Source organism: Thermobia domestica, chromosome 16 (assembly GCF_964235325.1).
Source record: "Thermobia domestica chromosome 16, izTheDome1.hap1.1, whole genome shotgun sequence".
NCBI classification, from domain to species: Eukaryota; Metazoa; Arthropoda; class Insecta; order Zygentoma; family Lepismatidae; genus Thermobia; species Thermobia domestica.
Genome location: NC_137469.1, coordinates 47,510,624 through 47,530,783, shown reverse-complemented (window position 1 = coordinate 47,530,783; position 20,160 = coordinate 47,510,624). Strand labels below are relative to the sequence as shown.

The 20,160-nt window shown below is 36.0% G+C and overlaps 2 protein-coding genes across 4 annotated transcripts in view; both read right to left on the bottom strand.

Moving 5' to 3' along the window:
• Window positions 1-20,160, bottom strand: part of LOC145673054 (muscle M-line assembly protein unc-89-like) — a 670,772-nt gene that overhangs the window by 546,693 nt on the left and 103,919 nt on the right. The window contains exon 1 of one of the 3 annotated variants that reach the window (XM_081742395.1): window positions 10,530-11,316. The exons of the other annotated variants lie outside the window; for them this stretch is intronic. The gene's annotated coding sequence lies outside the window, so the exon portion shown is untranslated. Of the gene's footprint in view, window positions 1-10,529; window positions 11,317-20,160 lie in introns of those variants that run through there. 3 annotated transcript variants of the gene reach the window in all.
• LOC145672468 (uncharacterized) lies at window positions 7,372-10,467 on the bottom strand. The gene has a single exon (XM_081741626.1). The coding sequence runs from the start codon at window positions 10,465-10,467 to the stop codon at window positions 7,372-7,374; it is 3,096 nt and encodes a 1,031-aa protein (XP_081597752.1).

Here is a 20,160-nt window from a genome sequence, read left to right as displayed (position 1 = left end):
CATTTGTTGATTCTTTTTTCTAACTGATTATGTACTAGAAGCAACAAACACATCAACTTTATTAGATGGCAACTGTTGCCGATCATTTGAAAGTGATTATGGAAGAACCATGAAATGAAGTAAACAGATACTCGTCAATTTGTTATAAAATTTGTCGTGTCCAGATCGGGCTCTGGGGTGTAACTAAAGGCCCCACAGACCTTGCAATGAGGAAGGACCCACAGGCTCCGGGCGCTCATAAAGAGTAAGAGAAAGATGGAAAGAGGGAGCCTAAGAATTAGAAAAAACAAATTTTCTAGGGGCCCAAATACGCATATTAATGCTTATCTCCCCCCCCTCCCCCCCGAAAAGAATCTAAGTTATGACGCTGGTTTCGACGTCTGGTGGGACATCTTTAGCAATAAAACAGGTATGGTCACGAATCTCCCGTCACTGACTCCGTTTCAATGATGTCAACTTGAAACGCTATAAAACCCCATATTGAGAGGCAAAAATCCCATTTTCCATCTGAATTTCCCACGTTGTTCTACTAGAGGAAGGCGTTGTACCTGTGAACACTTTTAGAGTCTTCGAAATTTTGGTGCTAATATTCAGCAATTTTTCCCCAATTTTTGTCGTATATTTGAAGTGCCTTCTCTTTGCTATCAGATAGGATGATTTTTAAACGTGTTACATAATTACGGTAGCTTTTATAGGATATAATAAGAACATATTCGTTTTGATCACATGTACATTATGGTCATGTACCATTGAACAGACCCTCTTGTACCTTTGAACAAAGTGATAATTACAACGTTTTCATGGCAATAATATAAAAAGGAGCCACAAATTTTACTAGTTATAATTTTCAATAAAAGGTCTGCTATAAAAAGTTCCCCAGAATTGAAATTTCATTAATTAAATTAAAAATTGAAGAGAAGCTCTAACTAAAACTTGTGAACAACAAAGTTGAACATATACAATTCTTAACATTATCTTATGTTATACAATAAGCGAATATTTAGAAACTACTTAAAATTATAATTAGTAACTTTATATCCTAATCTAACCTATATAAAATATATCAAATGTTTTAACTACTTACATTGTGTAGCTTTAAACAGTATTATTTATCGTCCAAAGCTACACAATGCAATAATGTTCATAGGTATAAGATTGTCACCATTATGAAAAAAAGTTCCCCACTAGCTTAAATATTGAACAGAAGTTAAAACTAAAAATATTTCTGTATTCACCAATGATTCTACCCCAAGTTTGGACAAATAAATATCACAAGTTGCGAAAACCGAAGAGCACAAAACTCAAAAAGTAACTACAAAAAATCTTCGTTTTGGGGGTGAAAAAATTAAAAGGAGCATTACTCGGCACAACACTCTGTAAACAACAGCCAAGCGCATTGTAGTGCTTCTTTTCATTTATTCTTTCAAACGAATTTTAATCACTGCACCTAGATAGCTCTGAATTTGAGAAAAGCACAAGTGTTCAAAGGTACATTGTTTCAAAGGTACAACGCCTTCCCCTATTATTATTATTATTATTATTATTATTATTATTATTATTATTATTATTATTATTATTATTATTAATAATAATAATAATAATAATAATAATAATAATAATAATAATAATAATAATAATAATAGAAATGATATTTATGTATAACAAGTGTTACTTTTTTTTCAATTCCACCATTTATTATCAATAAATTTCGATCTTTTACCACTGGCGTAGTTAACTTTTTTAAATTTGGGGGGAGGTCGGATGAATCAAAATCAAAATCCTCTTTCCGATAAAAGTCATATATACAAAGTTGTCTTAGTTTCTTTAAATACATTTCACTAAAATCTGCGGGTATGCGTACATAAAAATACATGTTTGAGAATGCTATGGTACTCACACAACAATTTTTAAGGAGGTAGTTTGGCTACGGTCATATAATATGAAGTACTGACCAACTACCTCTGTAAAAATTGTTGAGCAAGTACCATAGGATTCTGGAACATAGATATATATGGATAGAGCACATATTAGTTTCTAAATAAAGTCTTGACCAGACTATGGTAAGTTCCATAGTTTTCGAGCTATGAATTTTAAAGTTCATTTTTTTATATATATTCGGCAGTCTATAGCTCCGAAAGGAATCATTTGTGCAATCAGGTTTGTCTATACTTTTCGTCTCATCTTGGTGTCAGGAATCACCTCCCACATGTTGTCGGTCTTGTTTCGAAACACCCTGTATATATGAAAAATCCTATATATGTTGCCAATTTTGATTTAAAAAATTCCTTTATCCCTATTGGAAAATTTAATGTGAAAAATCCCAAGAAATAAGATATTTTCTCACGAGTTGGCATCACTGCGTACTTCCAGAACGGTTTCCTAAACCACCCCTCCATGGTGTATGTGATCCATCATGATTATCTGAGGTTAGGTTAAGCCCTCAATACAATTTACTGTAGTGCTGAGCTTAATGAAATGCACTGAAAATTATCCGCAAGCATCCACCAATGACCAACAAATACAGTGTACCTACCTTAAACTGTTGTCAGATTTCTGATTTCATTCATAAATAAATAGTAATATTCACTCATTAATGAACGAACACCCATATACAAAGTGTCCTAGTGCGTTCTGACGGCTTTCCATACGTCACCATGTGAACCAATAAAGCTATGGAACTTAAAATAACATTCTCTAGAGTTTTAGTAACCATACGTTTGTGGATAGTGGCGAAACCCTACGCTCGTAATTGATTAAAGATGGCCGTACTGTTACAGGCTTGAAAAATTCCACAACTCTGTACAACGTTACAGATTCTTTGTTGGCAAAATGTAGCTAAATTCAGCTCAGAAAGTCGCTTAAACAGGTATTTGTCGATTTTAAACCTAAAAGCAGCTGTTTTCGTGCGAAGCAATGTAAACAAGCGTACGTAAACAAACAGGAAGAACAGAAAATACGTAAAGTTACTTACCTCTTTACACACAATAACAGTCTCTTCCATACTTTTTACAATTTACCCATGTTTAATTAAAAAAGGAAAATATTGCGCTTTTAAGTAGAAATCGAAAACACACAAGTCGCACACTTTAGTAATTTCAATTTACCGATTACACAACTCTATGCACTACACAGTACATACTGCACAGTGTTGTGTACCAAATTCCGCCTTTTTTGTCATTCATCTCCCCGTTGGTAACATTTTCAGCTCCTTTTGTGAAAAAGTTGGTACAATTTTACCCAATTCAGCACTATTTATGAAATACTTTTCACATTTTCAAAAGTGTCAGTACTATTATCCTCCTTCGGTCGTGAAATAAGCAAGAATAAGGTGCAATAATGTATATTTTAACACACGAAATTACAGATGATTGACTTGTTCCTCGTTATATATATATATATATCTATATCTATATATATCTATCTATCTATCTATCTATCTATGTATATATATATATATATATATATATATATATATATATATATATATATATATATATATATATATAGATATAGATATATATATATATATTTCATATGTGACCATAATACCATTTTGGTTTATCGGTCACTTTGAAATAGAGGCGCGTTTGGTTTCCTTACAATACATACCGAAGATGGTAACTGTTTACAATTTTAATTTGCGGCCTCTGTTATACTCCCTACATGCGAGAAAAGTTTCATCTACTTCCACGGCTGTTCGGAGTCCTCTTATTTGGATGTTTCTAAAAAAATAATTTTTGAAAAGAGAACTTTCTTGATTTTGACTCTTGGAGGGGGGAGTGTTCTAGAACTTAACCTTTTTTAGTTTCGTGTTATAAAACCATGTATTACATTGGTATAAAATAATGAATTCAGTCCTTTTTGTTTCAATCTGGTACTGCTTTTCAGCCCACTGAAGAGCTAAGACTGTGGCAACACTGATACTGCAACTAGATACAGTTAAAAATTCATTTGAAATGTCTCAGTTCAGTGATACGCAAACTAGAGCACACTGACTAGATGTGGCTCTTGAAAGGTTCTATCCGGCCCACGACATAATACCTAATCTGACGAGTGAAAAGAAGAGAGGTTTCTTTGAAAAAGTTGTATTAGAAACATATTGAAAGTTCAGCACTTAATTTCATTTCTAAGAGTCAGTGCAACAAAGTGCAAGCAATATTTTGAGAAATTTCAATAAATTAATAGAATTTATTAGTATTACAAGAATGTTATCAAATATCCTACTGTTATTCCAATATGTTATATTGGCCTGCCGATTTTTTTTTCTTTTGCCCTCTTCTAAAACAAAGTTTCACTTTCACTGTCCTAGTGTCTTCTTCTATTTGGAAAACGAAAATGCAGTAATCACCCTCAAACAATTTTCTTCTCGCGCTATCCCAAAATCTTCAAGTGTCAATTGACATGATACCTTATAAACGTAAACAAATAAATAAGCAACAAAAAATGTTGCCAAATGGTTGTGTTGTCAGTTTAGAACGAACAACCAGAAATTCCTAAATTTGCCATACATAGCGTATTCCAGTAACGACATAACGAACTACACAGGTTAGATCTATTCCTGAATTATGTCCAGTGCTGTCTTACATAATTATTCGCGTTCATTTTATTCACCAATCTTTTGTCAACCGCTCAGTAAGTAACACCTGAATGTCTTAAAAAAAAAAAACTAAAATAATTCGCCATTTTTGTCCTCAAGACACTTCAAAAGTCGCTAAAAGAAAAGCTATTAGTCTTTTTTTGCAGTGGCGGCTCTAGAAGGCATAAACTAATAAAGGAGGCAGCCAGAACACAGACTATAATAGGTGTAACATGAGCTTACTCTAAACTTTCAAAATTATACAAATAGGTGCTTAAATTATTTTTGTCACTCAAAAAGCTTTGGGGGCCTAGGCCTCCTCGACCCCAAGCTAGATCCACTACTGCAATTTTGTGATATATATATATATATATATATATATATATCGATGTGTCTCCAAGACTACATTTAGGGTCTCGTAACTGAAATTGGCAACACTGTGTACGTAGGGTGTCCTACTTTATTGCTGCTATGATTTATTGAGTGATCTTGGCCTTTAAGTTATGTTCGAACCATATATCGTTGTTTTATATTACCAGTGGTCGCAGTTTAGCTGGTAAAAAATTCTGAAAGATTGCCTAGAAGTTACAGTAACTCTACGGTCATCTGCAAAAAAAAAAAAAAAAAATCGAGTGCAGGATTATTCCTTTTATCACGAACTCATGGTTACTAAAACTTCAAGGAACTTTAAATCCGTAAGTCGCATAGATTCCTTACTTATTATATTGATGTTCACACAGTGAGGTATCAAAATCTATCACAACTCACTACAACACCCTGTATTATTAAAGAAACCCAGTAATATCACCTGTATTTGTTAAATCCAGACAATCCTCATAGTAAATTTCCTAAAAAAAAGAAAAAAAATGAAAAAAATAAAAGAAAAGAAAAAGAAAAGAAAAAAGGAGAGTTACCTTTACTAGTCAGCTCTAGCTAATATTGTAAAACAAATAGCAAATGTACAAAAATAACAAGCTAATCAGAGTACAAATAAAATAATTATGCATTAGTAATATATGAAAACTAATTAGTTTTTGCTGTCTCGTTTCTTTGTGTAATTAAACATTTATGGCTTTCTGGTCCATTAAGAGAAATCAATTAAACAATTACATATATATGGCCTTTGTTTACCTTAATAAACTCACAGATTTGATTGATTCAATCTGGCATATTTGCTTTCATATTAATTATTAATTTCTTGCAATATAAACACCTACAGTATTTACATATTATTCCTTTAGATTTATCTGGAAATGAAAGAAAACCAATGGAAAGTAAAAGAAAAAAAAAAACGTAAAGCTACCAAAATGGGACTAGCAGAAGGATTTAAATAACATCATCATTTTGTATTGAATTCAGTATTAGATCATGTTGGGAAATTAAAGGCAGAGGAAACAGTTTATAACTTAATGCATATGTTGACAGGTATGAAAAATGAAAACGGAACATTTGGAATGGAGGATTTAAATTCCATTAGTGACCCTAGTAAAGATAGGCGTTCCGTTTTAATCAGTAAAACTTGAGCGACGTCTAGCGTCAGTCAGCTTGACGTCAGCGAGTTAGTCTGTCTCTTTTTCTTTTCAGTTATTTTTTTGGCGAGACCTGTCAGCGGTAAGTGACTGGCTTGTTTAACGTCGATCACACTAAAGGCAGCCAATTATTACCGTGAGTTTACGCGCATAATAACTTTCTTTTTGCGCTATCTTGTTAGCAGCTGTCAAGACGGCAATCTAAGGAGTTTGCCGTAACGTACATTCATAATTTGCTTTACACAGAAAAATAATTGATTTAATTTTTAGTTTAGCATCCCTCTCAGCAGCGAGGCTATATGAGACATCGGCCTACAGCTTAATGTGGAATCCGGGTCACATGCAGGAATCGAACCCAAGTCTTCAACGCAAAGGAGAAGTACGATAACCGCTTAGCCAAGAGGGAGTTCTACATAGAATAAGAGTGTTTAAATTTTTGCGTACTGCTAATGTGTAAAAGTGGCTCAGATGAAAGAAGTTTCGAGAAGCAGGTGATATTTTGACTTTTCCTTAGCCTTCTCTCTCTCTTTCTCAAATTTGCTCTTGAAAAAAATGAAATGAAATCTTTCAGTTTTACATCCCACGGTTATGCCCGTTAGTCTAAAAGAGACGGTCATTATGAGAAATGAATGAAATGGTGGAATGAAGAAAGTAGGAGGAAACGGGAGAACACCGAGAAAACTCACGAGTACGGTGTTTGTGCACCACAAAGTCCACACAGTACGAGCTGGGATTGAACCAGGGACCCCAAGCACCGGAGATTGAACGCTCTACCACTGAGTCACAGCGCCCCCCAAAATTTGTTCTTGAGTTGGGTCTGGCGAATCATTGTTTTATCGAGGTTTGTAAGTAGACTTACCAGGTAACATTCCAATCTAATTTCAGCGTTTCCATACAATACACGACCTGGGCTAAATTAACCTCAGAACATACAACGTCCTTCCGGTAGGACGTACCGTCCTAAAAGTCCTACCATATTTATCTATAAATTAGAGTACTTTGCATACGTGTAGCAGGACACAAAGTTCTGCTGGTGGAAAGAGCATTTACTCTAGTTATAGCACGAAAAAGAATCATGTTGGTATGATTCAATAATGACCAGATGTTTTCTAAAGGTGATCGTGTGTACGTTTACGTTCCTTGATTCACCAAACACCAATCATGTGTGGAGTAGAGTGAATTTCAGTGATAACTGGGAAACACGAAACCTATTCTTATATTGTTTATTGTATGTTTGATAATATGTACTGCTAGAAGTTTACGTAGCTAGATAATATGTACGGCTAATTGCTGCTGTAAGTGTTGCCATCTTGCGTGAAGTTCCGGCGGTAGTTCATCATCCCATGTGATTGGTTCTAACCACAATTTTTGCAGAAAACACTTGTATGTGATTACTACTGGGCTTATCAAACCTAGTGGATCAAAGATAGTCGCCACCACAGACGCCACCTGTCGCTTGGTAATGCTACTTGAATTTTCAATGATGTCTGATGGCCGATGTTTGATGAAAAATTTGTCCTTGCCTGGATGCCAGGATAGACCTAATGTGTTGACGCCCTCCACATCTTGAAACTGGACGGGAAATTCAATTTCTCGATTTTCTGGCGGAATGGCTTCCAACAAAGCTGCACTATTTGAACACCATTTTCGTAAGTTGAATCCTCCCCCTTGAAGCAAAGAAATGAGTTCTGCTTGTAACCTTAAGGCCTTCTCTGTGCTGCTCGCGCCGCTTGCGAGATCGTCCATGAAAAAATCTTCTTTTAATATTTTCGATGCCTGAGGGAACAGATGTGATTTCTCTTCCGCCAGCTGTTGCAAGCATTTTGTGGCTAAGAATGAAGACGAAGCCATGCCATAGGTTACGGTCTGAAGCTCGAATGTTCGAATTGGTTCTTCAGGTGATCTTCTCCATAGAATACGTTGCAATGATGTGTCATCGGGATGTACTCTAATGGCGCGATACATTTTCTCTACGTCAGCCGTAAACACTATAGGATGGGCACGAAATCGCAATACAATGGAGAACAGATCTTGCCGCAACGTAGGCCCCACCATGAGAATGTCATTTAGTGACTTGCCACTTGTAGATTTAGCTGATGCATCGAACACTACACGAACCTTCGTTGTGGTACTGCTGGGTTTGAACACGGCGTGATGCGGTAGGTAAAAGGCTGCTCTTTTGTTTTCTGCTCTTAACTGCGATTCTTGAATTTCTTTCATGTGTCCCAGTTGTTCGTATTCCTCAAGAAAATTTTCATATGCCGTTTGTAGCTCGGGTTGACGCTTGAGTTTCCGCTCCAGTTGCTGTAGTCTAATTGTTGCTTGTTGCAATGAGTCACCAAGTACAGATCTGTCTTCACGCAGTGGCAAACGAACCACAAATTTGCCTGTCTCGTCTCGCACAAAATTTTTCTGGAAATGCGTTTCACATGCTGACTCTTCGGCGGTCCGAGGGTTGGTGAACACTTCTTCCAGCTCCCAAAAACGACGTAGTTGATCGTGAAGATTGTCTTCGGTTCTGGTGAAGAATGACGTCACTGGACTGTTTCTGTGGCATTCTGATGGGATGCTTCCTGCGATGACCCAACCCAGCTGTGTGTCTTGTAGCACCGGAAGCTCTTCTCCCAGCAACTTCCGTTCCGCTTTGAGTATCCTGAAGAATACTTCCGCACCCAACAACAAGTCGATCTTCCCTGGAACGTTGAAAGTGGGATCCGCAAGCGCTATATTCTTCGGGATTTTCCAATTTTTGCAGTCCACTCTTTCCGCCGGTAAATTTCCAGTGATGCGTGGCAACACTGAACAACTGATGTTTGCCTGATATGACGTCACCATTGACTGTAGTGCGATGTCAACACAAAACCGTGCTTCTGACGCAGCATCGTTTATGCCTTGGATGGGCATGTGTCTTCTATGCTTCTTGAGACGCAGGCGCTGGACCAATGTCTCCGAAATGAAGTGGCTCTGGGATGCGCTGTCCAGGAGGCCCCGACATGTAATCCACTGTCCATTGCTGTCCTTAACCTTCACCATGGCCGTGGAGAGTAACACCTGTGACGTATGCAACCCTTTTAGTGTGCAATATGAACCCTGAACACTATCTTGCTCCTCTTGGGATCCATTGGGCGTGTTGCTGCTTCTGTTATTTTCTGTCTTTCTTCCCTCTGAAGACGATGACGCGCTTGATTGTTTATTATAATGCAACAATGTATTATGCTTTTTGCCGCATTTTTTACACGAACTCGATTTGCATTCGCTTGCTCGATGATTTTCCCGCAGACAGTTAATACAGAGATTATTCTTGCGAACGCACTCATTCTTTTGTTTGTCACTCGCTTTAATAAATGATTGGCATGCAAATATAGGATGAGCTTCCTTGCAAAACTGGCATGCACAAGAAACTGTGGACACATACGCCTTCGTATGATTGCCCTTAACACCCTTTGTTTGCGACTGATGTATTCTTGCCCCCTTTACTTCACTTGTGTTCGCATTCATTGTTTCCAACCCTTGGCATCTTTTCTCCAAAAATGACAGGAATTCGTCAAGCGTGGGGAATGGTGTTTCAATTTTGCGTAGTTCCCATGCCTTTCTACTACAATTGTCTAATCGTGACACAAAATGTTGGATAAGAATGATGTCTAATAGCTGACCATCTGTTTTGAGCGCTTGTAATGCGTTCATGTTGCTTGCCGCGGTGTTTACAAATTCCCTGAGTTCTGCTGCGTTTTCTTTTTGCACCTGACGAATGTTAAGAATCTCTTGAATGTACGATGCAGCTATTAGCGGTTTATTTGAGTACCTGTCTGACAGTAATTTCCATGCTACAGTGTAATTTGCTTCTGTGATGGGCAGATTTTGTACCAATTTTAGCGCTTCCCCTTTCAAAGATGATCTCAAATACTGCAGTTTTTGAATAGCGGCAATGTCTTTATTATTGTGTATAAGTGATCTGAATGTGTCTTCATAGGGAAGCCACTGTTTGTAATCCCCGTCAAAGTGAGGAATCTCAATCGCGGGCAACTTTATTTGTGTGTGTGTATTAGCTCTTGATGCGTCATGATCTGAAGACTGATTTTTGTGTTCCTGTTTCGACAGAAGCGTTTGTAATCGTGCCTTTACACCGAAATACAAGTTTTCGATTTCTACCCCTGTGTTGTCTGTGTCATCCTCTTGCTCGATTTCAATGGCATCTTGTATTTCTTGGAGTTTTAACCACACTCTGTCCAGATGCTCCACCCGTGCTTTAATGTCTTCTACATTTTGTTGGGCTTCGTCAAATTCGTTTATAAATGTCTGTATGCGCGAAATTTTCCCTTTGTACGCAGCGCGTTGGCGTAACAGGCGTTGTGTCTCACTCATTTCTAAATTTGGTTTAAACAAGCAAGGAAAATACAGGACGAGTCAGATAAATACTTACTGACCTTTGGTTGTAAAGCTGCTGCCTGGATGCTGCTCTGCTGCTGCAATCCTGGACCTCTTCTCTCCGATCTGGGTGTGATGTGGCACCACTGCACTGACACTGACGCGCGGGAAATGCTCTACCCGACGTTCACGTACGCCGCCATATTGTTGTTTCTAATGCACTGAATTTATTTGTCCACTAAACTGTCAACACACTAACTAGTTCTAGCTCCACTCGCGTATCCGGCCCTGGTAGGACCAATGTTTGTTATGTGTTTGGTATGTCTGGTTGATTAGCAATAGTTGGAGGACCACTGTTAAATTATAACAGAACTGTATTTCCATAGGAGGTTCATCCACGGATACGCGAATTGAATAAAGATCGCATTCGCTGGTTAGCAATTTAATTTATCACATATATATAGTAAGTGGAATAACAGATATAGGTTAATTAAAGAAATATATGATTGTAGATTAATAATTAATAAAGTTAAACCAATATATAATTGCATCTATTGCTTCACTTGATAGATTGTTTATAATTGAAACACGAAATTGACGTGTTAAAATATCATTGTCTTGTACTATTGCCCTTGATGGCTGAATAAGCATATACGCTGATTGCTCTTGATACACAATTTTGTATTGCAAGATGTTTTATGAGAACTTTGATTGTTTGTCTATGTTAAAATGCTAATTTCACTCACACAAACCACTCGCGCACTCACATTGTCCATCATGCTCACTTCTGTTCCTCGCGACGAACCCTCTTCGCTTGGCGAGGACACTTCTTCTTCCCCCTTCTCCCTTCCTTAACGGTTGTCTTTGGGGTGAAAGTTGGAAACAGGGACTGTTACAAAAAAATGCATTCCAATGCCATCTTTGGGTCAAGAAAACACACTATTTTGAAGGGAAATAAGAAAATACTAACAGACACAATTTCTTCTTTCAACGCTTACAATATCATACACGGCACTCATTGTCGCAAAGAAAACTGTACTCTCGAAACAAAAACATAGGTAAAGCATGTACAGTGTTTTTTACTGCTTTGTAGGACCAACACAAGTAGTACTTATCAAGCTAACACCTCAATCCGACTTTGACCTATACAATGTGTTGTTTACTGCTGCTCTTAGGATCTAAATATTTTAATGTTACCTTGTCCGTTACTTTTCAAGATAACTCTTGAATGGAAATGAACTTTCCATATTTTAATATTAGTTTTTCCGTTACTCCTCGCGATAACTCTTGAATGGAAGTGAACTTTCCATATTTTAATGTTAGTTCTTCCGTTACTCATTGGAAAAACTCTTGAATGGAAGTGAACTTTCCATATTTTAATATTAATTCTTCCGTTACTCTTCGGAATAACTCTTGAATGCAAGTGAACTTTCCATATTTTAATGTTAGTTCTTCCGTTACTCCTCGGGATAACTCTTGAATGGAAGTGAACTTTCCATATTTTAATATTAATTCTTCCGTTACTCTTCGGAATAACTCTTGAATGCAAGTGAGCTTTCCATATTTTAATGTTAGTTCTTCCGTTACTCCTCGGGATAACACTTGAATGGAAGTGAACTTTCCATATTTTAATATTAATTCTTCCGTTACTCTCCGGAATAACTCTTGAATGGAAGTGAACTTTCCATATTTTAATGTTTGTTCTTCCGTTACTCCTTGGAAAAACTCTTGAATGGAAGTGAACTTTCCATATTTTAATATTAATTCTTCCGTTACTCTTCGGAATAACTCTTGAATGCAAGTGAACTTTCCATATTTTAATATTACTTTTTTCCGTTACTCCTCGGGATAACTCTTGAATGGAAGTGAACTTTCCATATTTTAATGTTAGTTCTTCCGTTACTCCTCGGGATAACTCTTGAATGGAAGTGAACTTTCCATATTTTAATATTAATTCTTCTGTTACTCTTCGGAATAACTCTTGAATGCAAGTGAACTTTCCATATTTTAATGTTTGTTCTTCCGTTACTCCTTAGAATAATTCTTGAATGGAAATGAACTTTCCACATTTAAATGTTAGTTCTTCCTTTACTTCTTGGGATAACTCTTGAATGGAAGTTACTTTTTAAATTCTTTTTCGGCAATACATAGCTAGAATAATTATCTCGGCCGAATACGTTATAGGAGTCTATCTGTTAATTTCGTAACGGGTAACGGTAACTTACGTTGATCTGTTAATACAGTTACACTTGAACGAAAGTGCCTTCTTTAATACTTCTCGCTCATGTTCGTTAACGGACTAAATCAATTAACATTTTGAACTGGTAACTGCGACTTACGTGTGTCGTTATTTCAGACGACATCTCTTGAACGAAAGCATTTTTTTTCTTGCAAAGGTAGTACAAGTGACTTATCTTTCCGGTAGATAGCAGGGGACGTCCTTCACCGGTTGACATCTACCGGACGAAATTAAAACTTGTAGCGCATGATCCTTTATACTATCTACTAGAGTGTGTATATTTGGTTATTTTTCATAATTTGAATTACAAACCCTTTGCAAAATCATAAATATACTATCTTTGTAACAATAAAATAAGCGTTAGAGCAAAATTCGAGTCGTTCGCAACTGTGTTTTCCAGCGTATTCATGCATTCAGAATCAAAGAAAGTGCAGCAACAGAATCAGAGTACGAATGACTTTTATTGAATGCTGCACTATTTTTGTTTGTATATAAGAAATAATTGCCATTATAAACACATAAATATAGTAAGAGCATAATAGTACTTTATTATAATAAGTTGTTAGCAACATTTCAACACATACACGGAGTATTCAGTAAGTTTCGGAACTACCTCAAAATAAAATGCTTAAGGATATCAGAAAAAAATATTAGTAATACTATCTGAATCTTCGCTTTCAACACAGCGCATCATTCATATATGAGCATGATTCTCCTTATCATTCCTCATAACATCTGTACATGTCCCTTTACAGACACAAGTGAAAGATGTCTTGATGAAAATCGGCAAGGGGTACCATAAAGGGCAGATTTTTTATTATTTTTTTCAATATTTCGCGCCGTTTGCAAGAGCAAGTATTCATTGGGCAAAACACTCCAAACAATAAAGATTCATCTTAGACTGGAGAAATGGTTATCCTTCGTTTTTCATTATCATTTAGCTATGAAACAAACGCCTTAGAGATATATAACCCCTGTATACAAGTATGTGGTGTTGGAATTATATTTCGCAGGATATGATACTTTCTTTTAAATTTCAACACTTCTAGTGTATCCCTAAAAAATGTAGTAAAGAAATAACTGCCATGTTTTTTTTTTAAATATTCAATTAGAACTGGACAATCTATACAAATTTTGGAATCAAAAAAGAGAAAATGGCACGTTTCTAGCAACTGCGATGTTCGAGATCTCATGGTTGTAATGGTTTGAGACAAACACGAGACATATAACTTTTCTTGGCCACAAACATTTATAGTTTAATATGTAAATGTAATTCCCCCATTAATGATTTGATTTGGAATAATCATATTTTAATGTACTTTGAACTGCATTTATATCGGCTAATTCACCAATGAGTTATTGAACCAATTAGAGATACAAGAGGGAGTTACATTATTTTAGAGTTACTTTATTTAAACTTCACAGCTTTACAGTTGAATTTTGCTAACTAATTCTACAATTAGTTTTCAAATTACCATTTTGTTTGCTTAATTTATCTTAATTTCTGATGTCAACGAGAGAGTATCTCTTCAGGTTATTTTAATAAAATAAATACATGGTTGCAATTATAAACAAACATATTGCATTTATAAACAAACATATGTACTATTTATCTTGGTATCATGTCCGTGCTTTTTAGATACTCAGTTTAGTTTAGGATATGTCACAAAGTTAATTTAATGCAAGTTTTTGAAAATTGCTTCAAGCTCTAACCATGGTAGTCTATGCATAACATAAAAGCAAAAAATCTACGCAGTTGTTTATCATCTATAAAGAACAAAAAACCGAACTGCAGGATATGTGCTATAGACAACATGAAAATAGTTCAAGTCAATTTCTTTCTACAGTGTTTTAGAATCATATTCAGTACGAAATCACTGTTTGGTGTTGGATTGTGCATAATATCTCAAATATCAAATATTCCTTTCGGGGAACCAGATGTAATTACATAGCATTTTTCCTGCAATCAGAGAAGGCGAATTTACTCAATTTGTAGAAATAACTAACTAACTAATTGTATGGCCTATGGAACCTAGAAGTTCAATGCCGCGTTCACAAATGCTCTCCACTGACTTGTATTCATAGCCAACTGGATCCAGTTTCTATTTTGTATTCCTATTTCTGCGATATCCATTTTAATATTGTCCTCCCATCTGTGCCTAGGTATTCCTAATGGTCACTTTCCGGTTGATTTTCCAATTAAGACTTTGAAAGCGTTTCTACTTTCTTCCACCCTAGCTACATGATCTGCCCACATGAGCCTCCTCGATTTGAAGACCCTAACTATATTTGGTAAACGGTATAAATTATATAGTTTCCAGTTATGAAGTTTTCTCCATTCTCGTTCCTCCGGAGTCCGAATATTCGTCTCAGAATCTTGTTCTCAAATACTTTCAGTTTATGTTCTTCCCTTAGAGTAAGCGACCATGTTTCGCAACCATACAGATCAACAGACATGATTATCGTTTTATATATTTTATGCTTCAAATTTCTCGACAGAATTCGGACAAGAGATTTTGAACTGAATAGTAACACGAATTCCCTGCTTTTAGTAAGGGAACACAAATTTTCATATCTGCTCTAAATGACTTTTACACAGAGACAACCTAGCTAAATAATGTAATATGCTGTAGGTGCAGAGTCAATAATGTAACTGGATTTTTATCCTTTTACTTTTTATTATATTAGTATGTTACATAGTTTCTCTAAATCTATAAATACTCTAAATAAATGTTTTCAGTGCAGCATAGGAATAGCCCCCTTTGAATAGACAGGATGTTGTCTTAGCCCAAAGCAGCCTCAGACACTGAAAAAAGGTTTCGTTAGATTGACCAAAAAATAGGTACTGGGACCAAATCGTTTGATCAATATAGCGCCTACCAAACGTTTGGTCACCAGCACGAAATCAAATGGTTACGATTTGTTTGGTTGCAAGTACCTAATATTTAGTTAACAGCAGCAAATGTACATCTGGTAATTTAAACCAAATAATGAGCAAATAAGTAGGATTTGGTTGGAAATACTAAAATATTTGGTTAAAATGACCTTGGTTTGGTTCTTGGAAGTAAATGATTTGGTTGTAAATACTGAATCTGCATTTAGTGAATTTGACCAAAAGCATGTCAAAGCAGTATTTATTTAGCAATTACCAAATACTGTTAGTATAGGTACTGAACTGAAAATAACACGAATATTTTGTAGAATAAAATATTTTCAGAATACCTAATAGAAGTTAAAATACTCGAATATTTTTTTTTTGGTACTGGTTCCATTTACGTAACCACAATTTTGTAAAATTTACAGAAGAAATATGACACAGTGTACAGAAGGTTACTTTTAAGTTTACAACTGGAGTGTTACTAGTATTAAACCATGACAAGGATTTTGAAATTCGTATCATTACACAAACCCACTTCTTTTCACTACCCTACGTTATGCGTATGCCCATCATCACTGTTGCCCCTGTTCTATTTGGACGACCAACGCGCTGCCGCGTGGGCTGACCAGTTTTGCCCTCCCTGACTCGATTACATTGCATTCGTGCTTTTCAGTGGCCACCAGCACAGGTTAGTTTTGTTGCAATGTACATTTATCCTATAATCAGAAAGTTGTATTTATACGCAAATCGTAAAAAAATGTGATTTTTCAGCATTTTTTTCTGGCGGTCCCCTTAAATTTTATCTATACCGAGCGAGATATTTTCATGAAGTAAGAAGTAAATTACTGAAAATTATATTTTTTTAACAATTACGTGTTTCGAATGGTGTGCTGAAAATAAATGTTTACGCTTTTATTAACGTATTTCTCGAGAAGTATCAATCTCACAAGTAAGGATTCCCAAATTTGAATTCCATATGAATTGTTCTTTCAAAATTATACTCCATACTTCGGATGACATCCTCAAATCAATTGACGGCTCCGGAGCAAGTAGTATACTGGGTCTTAGATTAAGCCGTTGTTAACTATCTGGTTTATGCGAATACACACAATCGCTGACGCGTTTGCTCCCTACGGACGCACACCATTTCTAACGCTCGGGCCCTCCTGGTGCGCCCGTGACTGACACGGTTAGATAGCATTCGTGGTTTTTAGTGGCCACGAGCACAAATTGGGACGTGTTTTATGCGTAGTTTTTATGCTACAGATTTACACTACATTTATACTCGTGACTACATCACAGTTAGAAATATCGATTTTAACCATTAAGATGGTAACCAGAGTCAATACCAAGTAATCTGGGGGAAAAACTAAACAATTCTTAATTGTAAATTTTAGATTTTGTGAATCTGTAAACAATTATAAACGCACAATTTTTTTTTTTTGGAAACTTCTCACGTTAGTGTCACTTTATTTACCCCTTTCCGGAAGTTTCTAGTGGGGGATAGAAATTTCCCGAACCCCTACCCCTACAATTTTGCGCTCTGCCCTAGCGTATTGAATGGAACTTAACCCCTTCATCTGTATATAAAGGCCTTGGTTTAACTTTACAATGCCCACTCTGGGTGGTGTACTCAGAAACGAGAAATTACACTCTATTAATTCTATGAAAATTGGTCAAAACTCCCCTAACCTTAAGCTAACCCGTTCCTACTCTACTTATGCCTATCTTGCTCTATCCTACCCTACCCTACTCAAGTCACTCGAGCAGACGGTTCTACGAAATAGAAAATTTACAGGTATAATATGATGTGAAACATTTTTGTGAAGGAAGGAGAGTGTGAATATAAGTAATTATTGTCAGTGCATGCATAGCATACTGAAATGAATTTAGAGTGGCAGTGAAAGTATTGTATGTATAAGTGCGTTCCTTCCACATTCCTCGTTTATGCGTATACCTTCCCCCCCCCCCCCCCGTTGCTGAGGCGCCTGGTTCCAACGGACGCAATGCCTCGCTTTCACTCGGAGCATCTGCTGCGCTCCTGTTCTGATTCGGTTAGACAGCATTCGTGCTTTTTAGTGGCCGCCTAGCACAAGTTGGTTTGAGTTTTATGCAATGTAGTTTTTATGCCATATCTTCATACTGTAGGAAGGTTCTAGAACACATACCTATATAGGTTAGTAGCTAGCAGTTGCATATTTAAAATATATAACAACCAGTCAACTTCCAAAATTTTGTTTTCTATGAAGTTGAAAATAAAAGCTAAATGCACAAAAAAATATTTCTCTTACAACAGTAAAATACCTATACCATTGTGACGTTTGTGTGCTAAAGGAACATTAAGAATACTAAGCACAATGTAGACCTATCTGGAATTGAATATAGTTTCGTCTACAAGAACGTATATTCCTTAATATATAAAGGACTAATTTAAAAATAGAAAGTTAAAAAAGATATTATTGGATAACAAAAAATAAGGGCTACTTTTTTTGGAAAGGGGCTGGTTGGTGGAATTGTTTCACAGTGAAATTTTCATCCCAGTCCGTCCCTGTCTGTAGCTCATGGCAGCTTCGAGAGTAGGTGTTGTAGGTTAAATCTCCATAGCCTATGGGAGACTCGGAAGAAGGCATTGTAGGTTAATGATCAGTACAAAACACTGATGATTTCTTACGGAAATACGGAAATAAATTAGAAATAAAGAGGGTCCCTTAACAAGAAAGCTCGTCCTCTTGAGTGATGCACCAACCTATATCTACGTGCACCTCCTACATGCAGTTAGAGATCTAAAGCAGCACGTCGAATGTTGTGTCGCGCCGCGGTTTTTATCCTGAGACATTTACCGGGCAGTGTGTGTTAGAGAAAGAAAGAAGAGTAAAATAGAAGATAGGAAAGCGCGTGATGATTTTTGACCTCACCATTGGCTTGGGTAGCAGGAGGGAAAATCCTGCGAAACACACGGAATCCAGGAAAAACCCCTTTATCGGTCATGCACATGCTCAAGTTATTTACATGGTAAAGCACACTAAGAAGTAAAACGAAATATATTATAAAAACACTTCGCTTTAGCCCTGATTCGTTTATGTACCTTTAAATCACTACGTTATTATAATAAATATATCAACTACTAATTACTAACCATAAACATGAACTGTGTCCAGATATCGTCGATTTATTCTTCTGTTTTATACGTACATGAAATATCAACAGCAACCATAGCTTTTGTACATATCTTCCAATTTCGTGTGTATAACTCAGTAATGATCTTTCCCATAACAACTAATAATCTTGTCAATAACAAACTGATAGTTTTTGTCATAGTCTTTTCCCATGACAACATGTCCTGTCAATAACAGCGTTCTTTCTTTTAATTACATCTAAGCTATATGCTTAATTATTGCGCCTCTGATCAGTGTTGGTAAAATGGGTACAGATTAATTATAATAGGAATGCATCGCTGTATGAATGTCGCCCAGAACGGGAATTCCGTAACAGTATTTCAGTGAAGGAAAGAACCCTGGATATTTTCAAAACATTCACTTTTTGAATAGCCCTCGTACTAATTATTACTAAATCAACTCTCCTATTAATTATTATTATTACATCAATATAAGTAGTTTTCTCTTCTCTTCTTTCTCCATATATATATCAATTCATTTATAACAACATTTTTCTTTTATTACTAATCACATATCATAAAGCGTCGATTCATTAAAAAATATTATTTGTGGGTCTATTCAAAATTATAAGTAACTGATGACTTACACAGAGTTACTAGTTAATTGTTCCTCTTTTACATCGAGCGATAACATTCATATACAAACAACATTATTTACAATTAAGATTGCCATCATATCACACGTCAACAACAAGATCAGAAGGTAATAATTACATTTAAAAGCTTCAATTTAAGTTCACTGTCATGGATTTCAAGTTAATACAATCAAATCTCTTTTGAACATGTAAAGTAAAATAAAGGTAAACATAACATTCAAAGTTAATACAAAGATAAGATAAATTAATCACATCATAACATGTTGCTCAAATATAAAGTCCAAATGAAGTATTCATAACACAACTCATAACATCTGAGAGAATAAATTAAGAATTGTTATCCAAGTTTAATTTAGTTAACAGCGGGTTTTAGTTTAAATTATGATTAATAAACGAGTCAATTAAAGTACATTGAACACCACAATCTTGGTTATTTTCTCTTGATCCATTTCCTGTTTCATTTATTACTTCGGTCCTATTCCGACAGTTCCTGCCATCTCGAGATCTCCAATTGCATCTGTTTTGAGTTACACCGGTATGCATGACATTGTTACTGTAATTGCGTCTTCCACGAAAGTTTCTCCCGTTCGTCCAACTGTTCCTCGGATTATTATAATTCGTTCCATTTCTACCGCTAGAATTGAATCTTCCATTGGCTCCAGTTCCAGTACGTATAACAGATCTCTCACTAACTCCAATGCCAGTATTGTCACGTGATCTCTCATCGCTGCGAAGATTTTCGGTATTTTCATTAGTTATATTCAAGTTTCTGACGGCAATCGGATTCGATGGATTACGATTA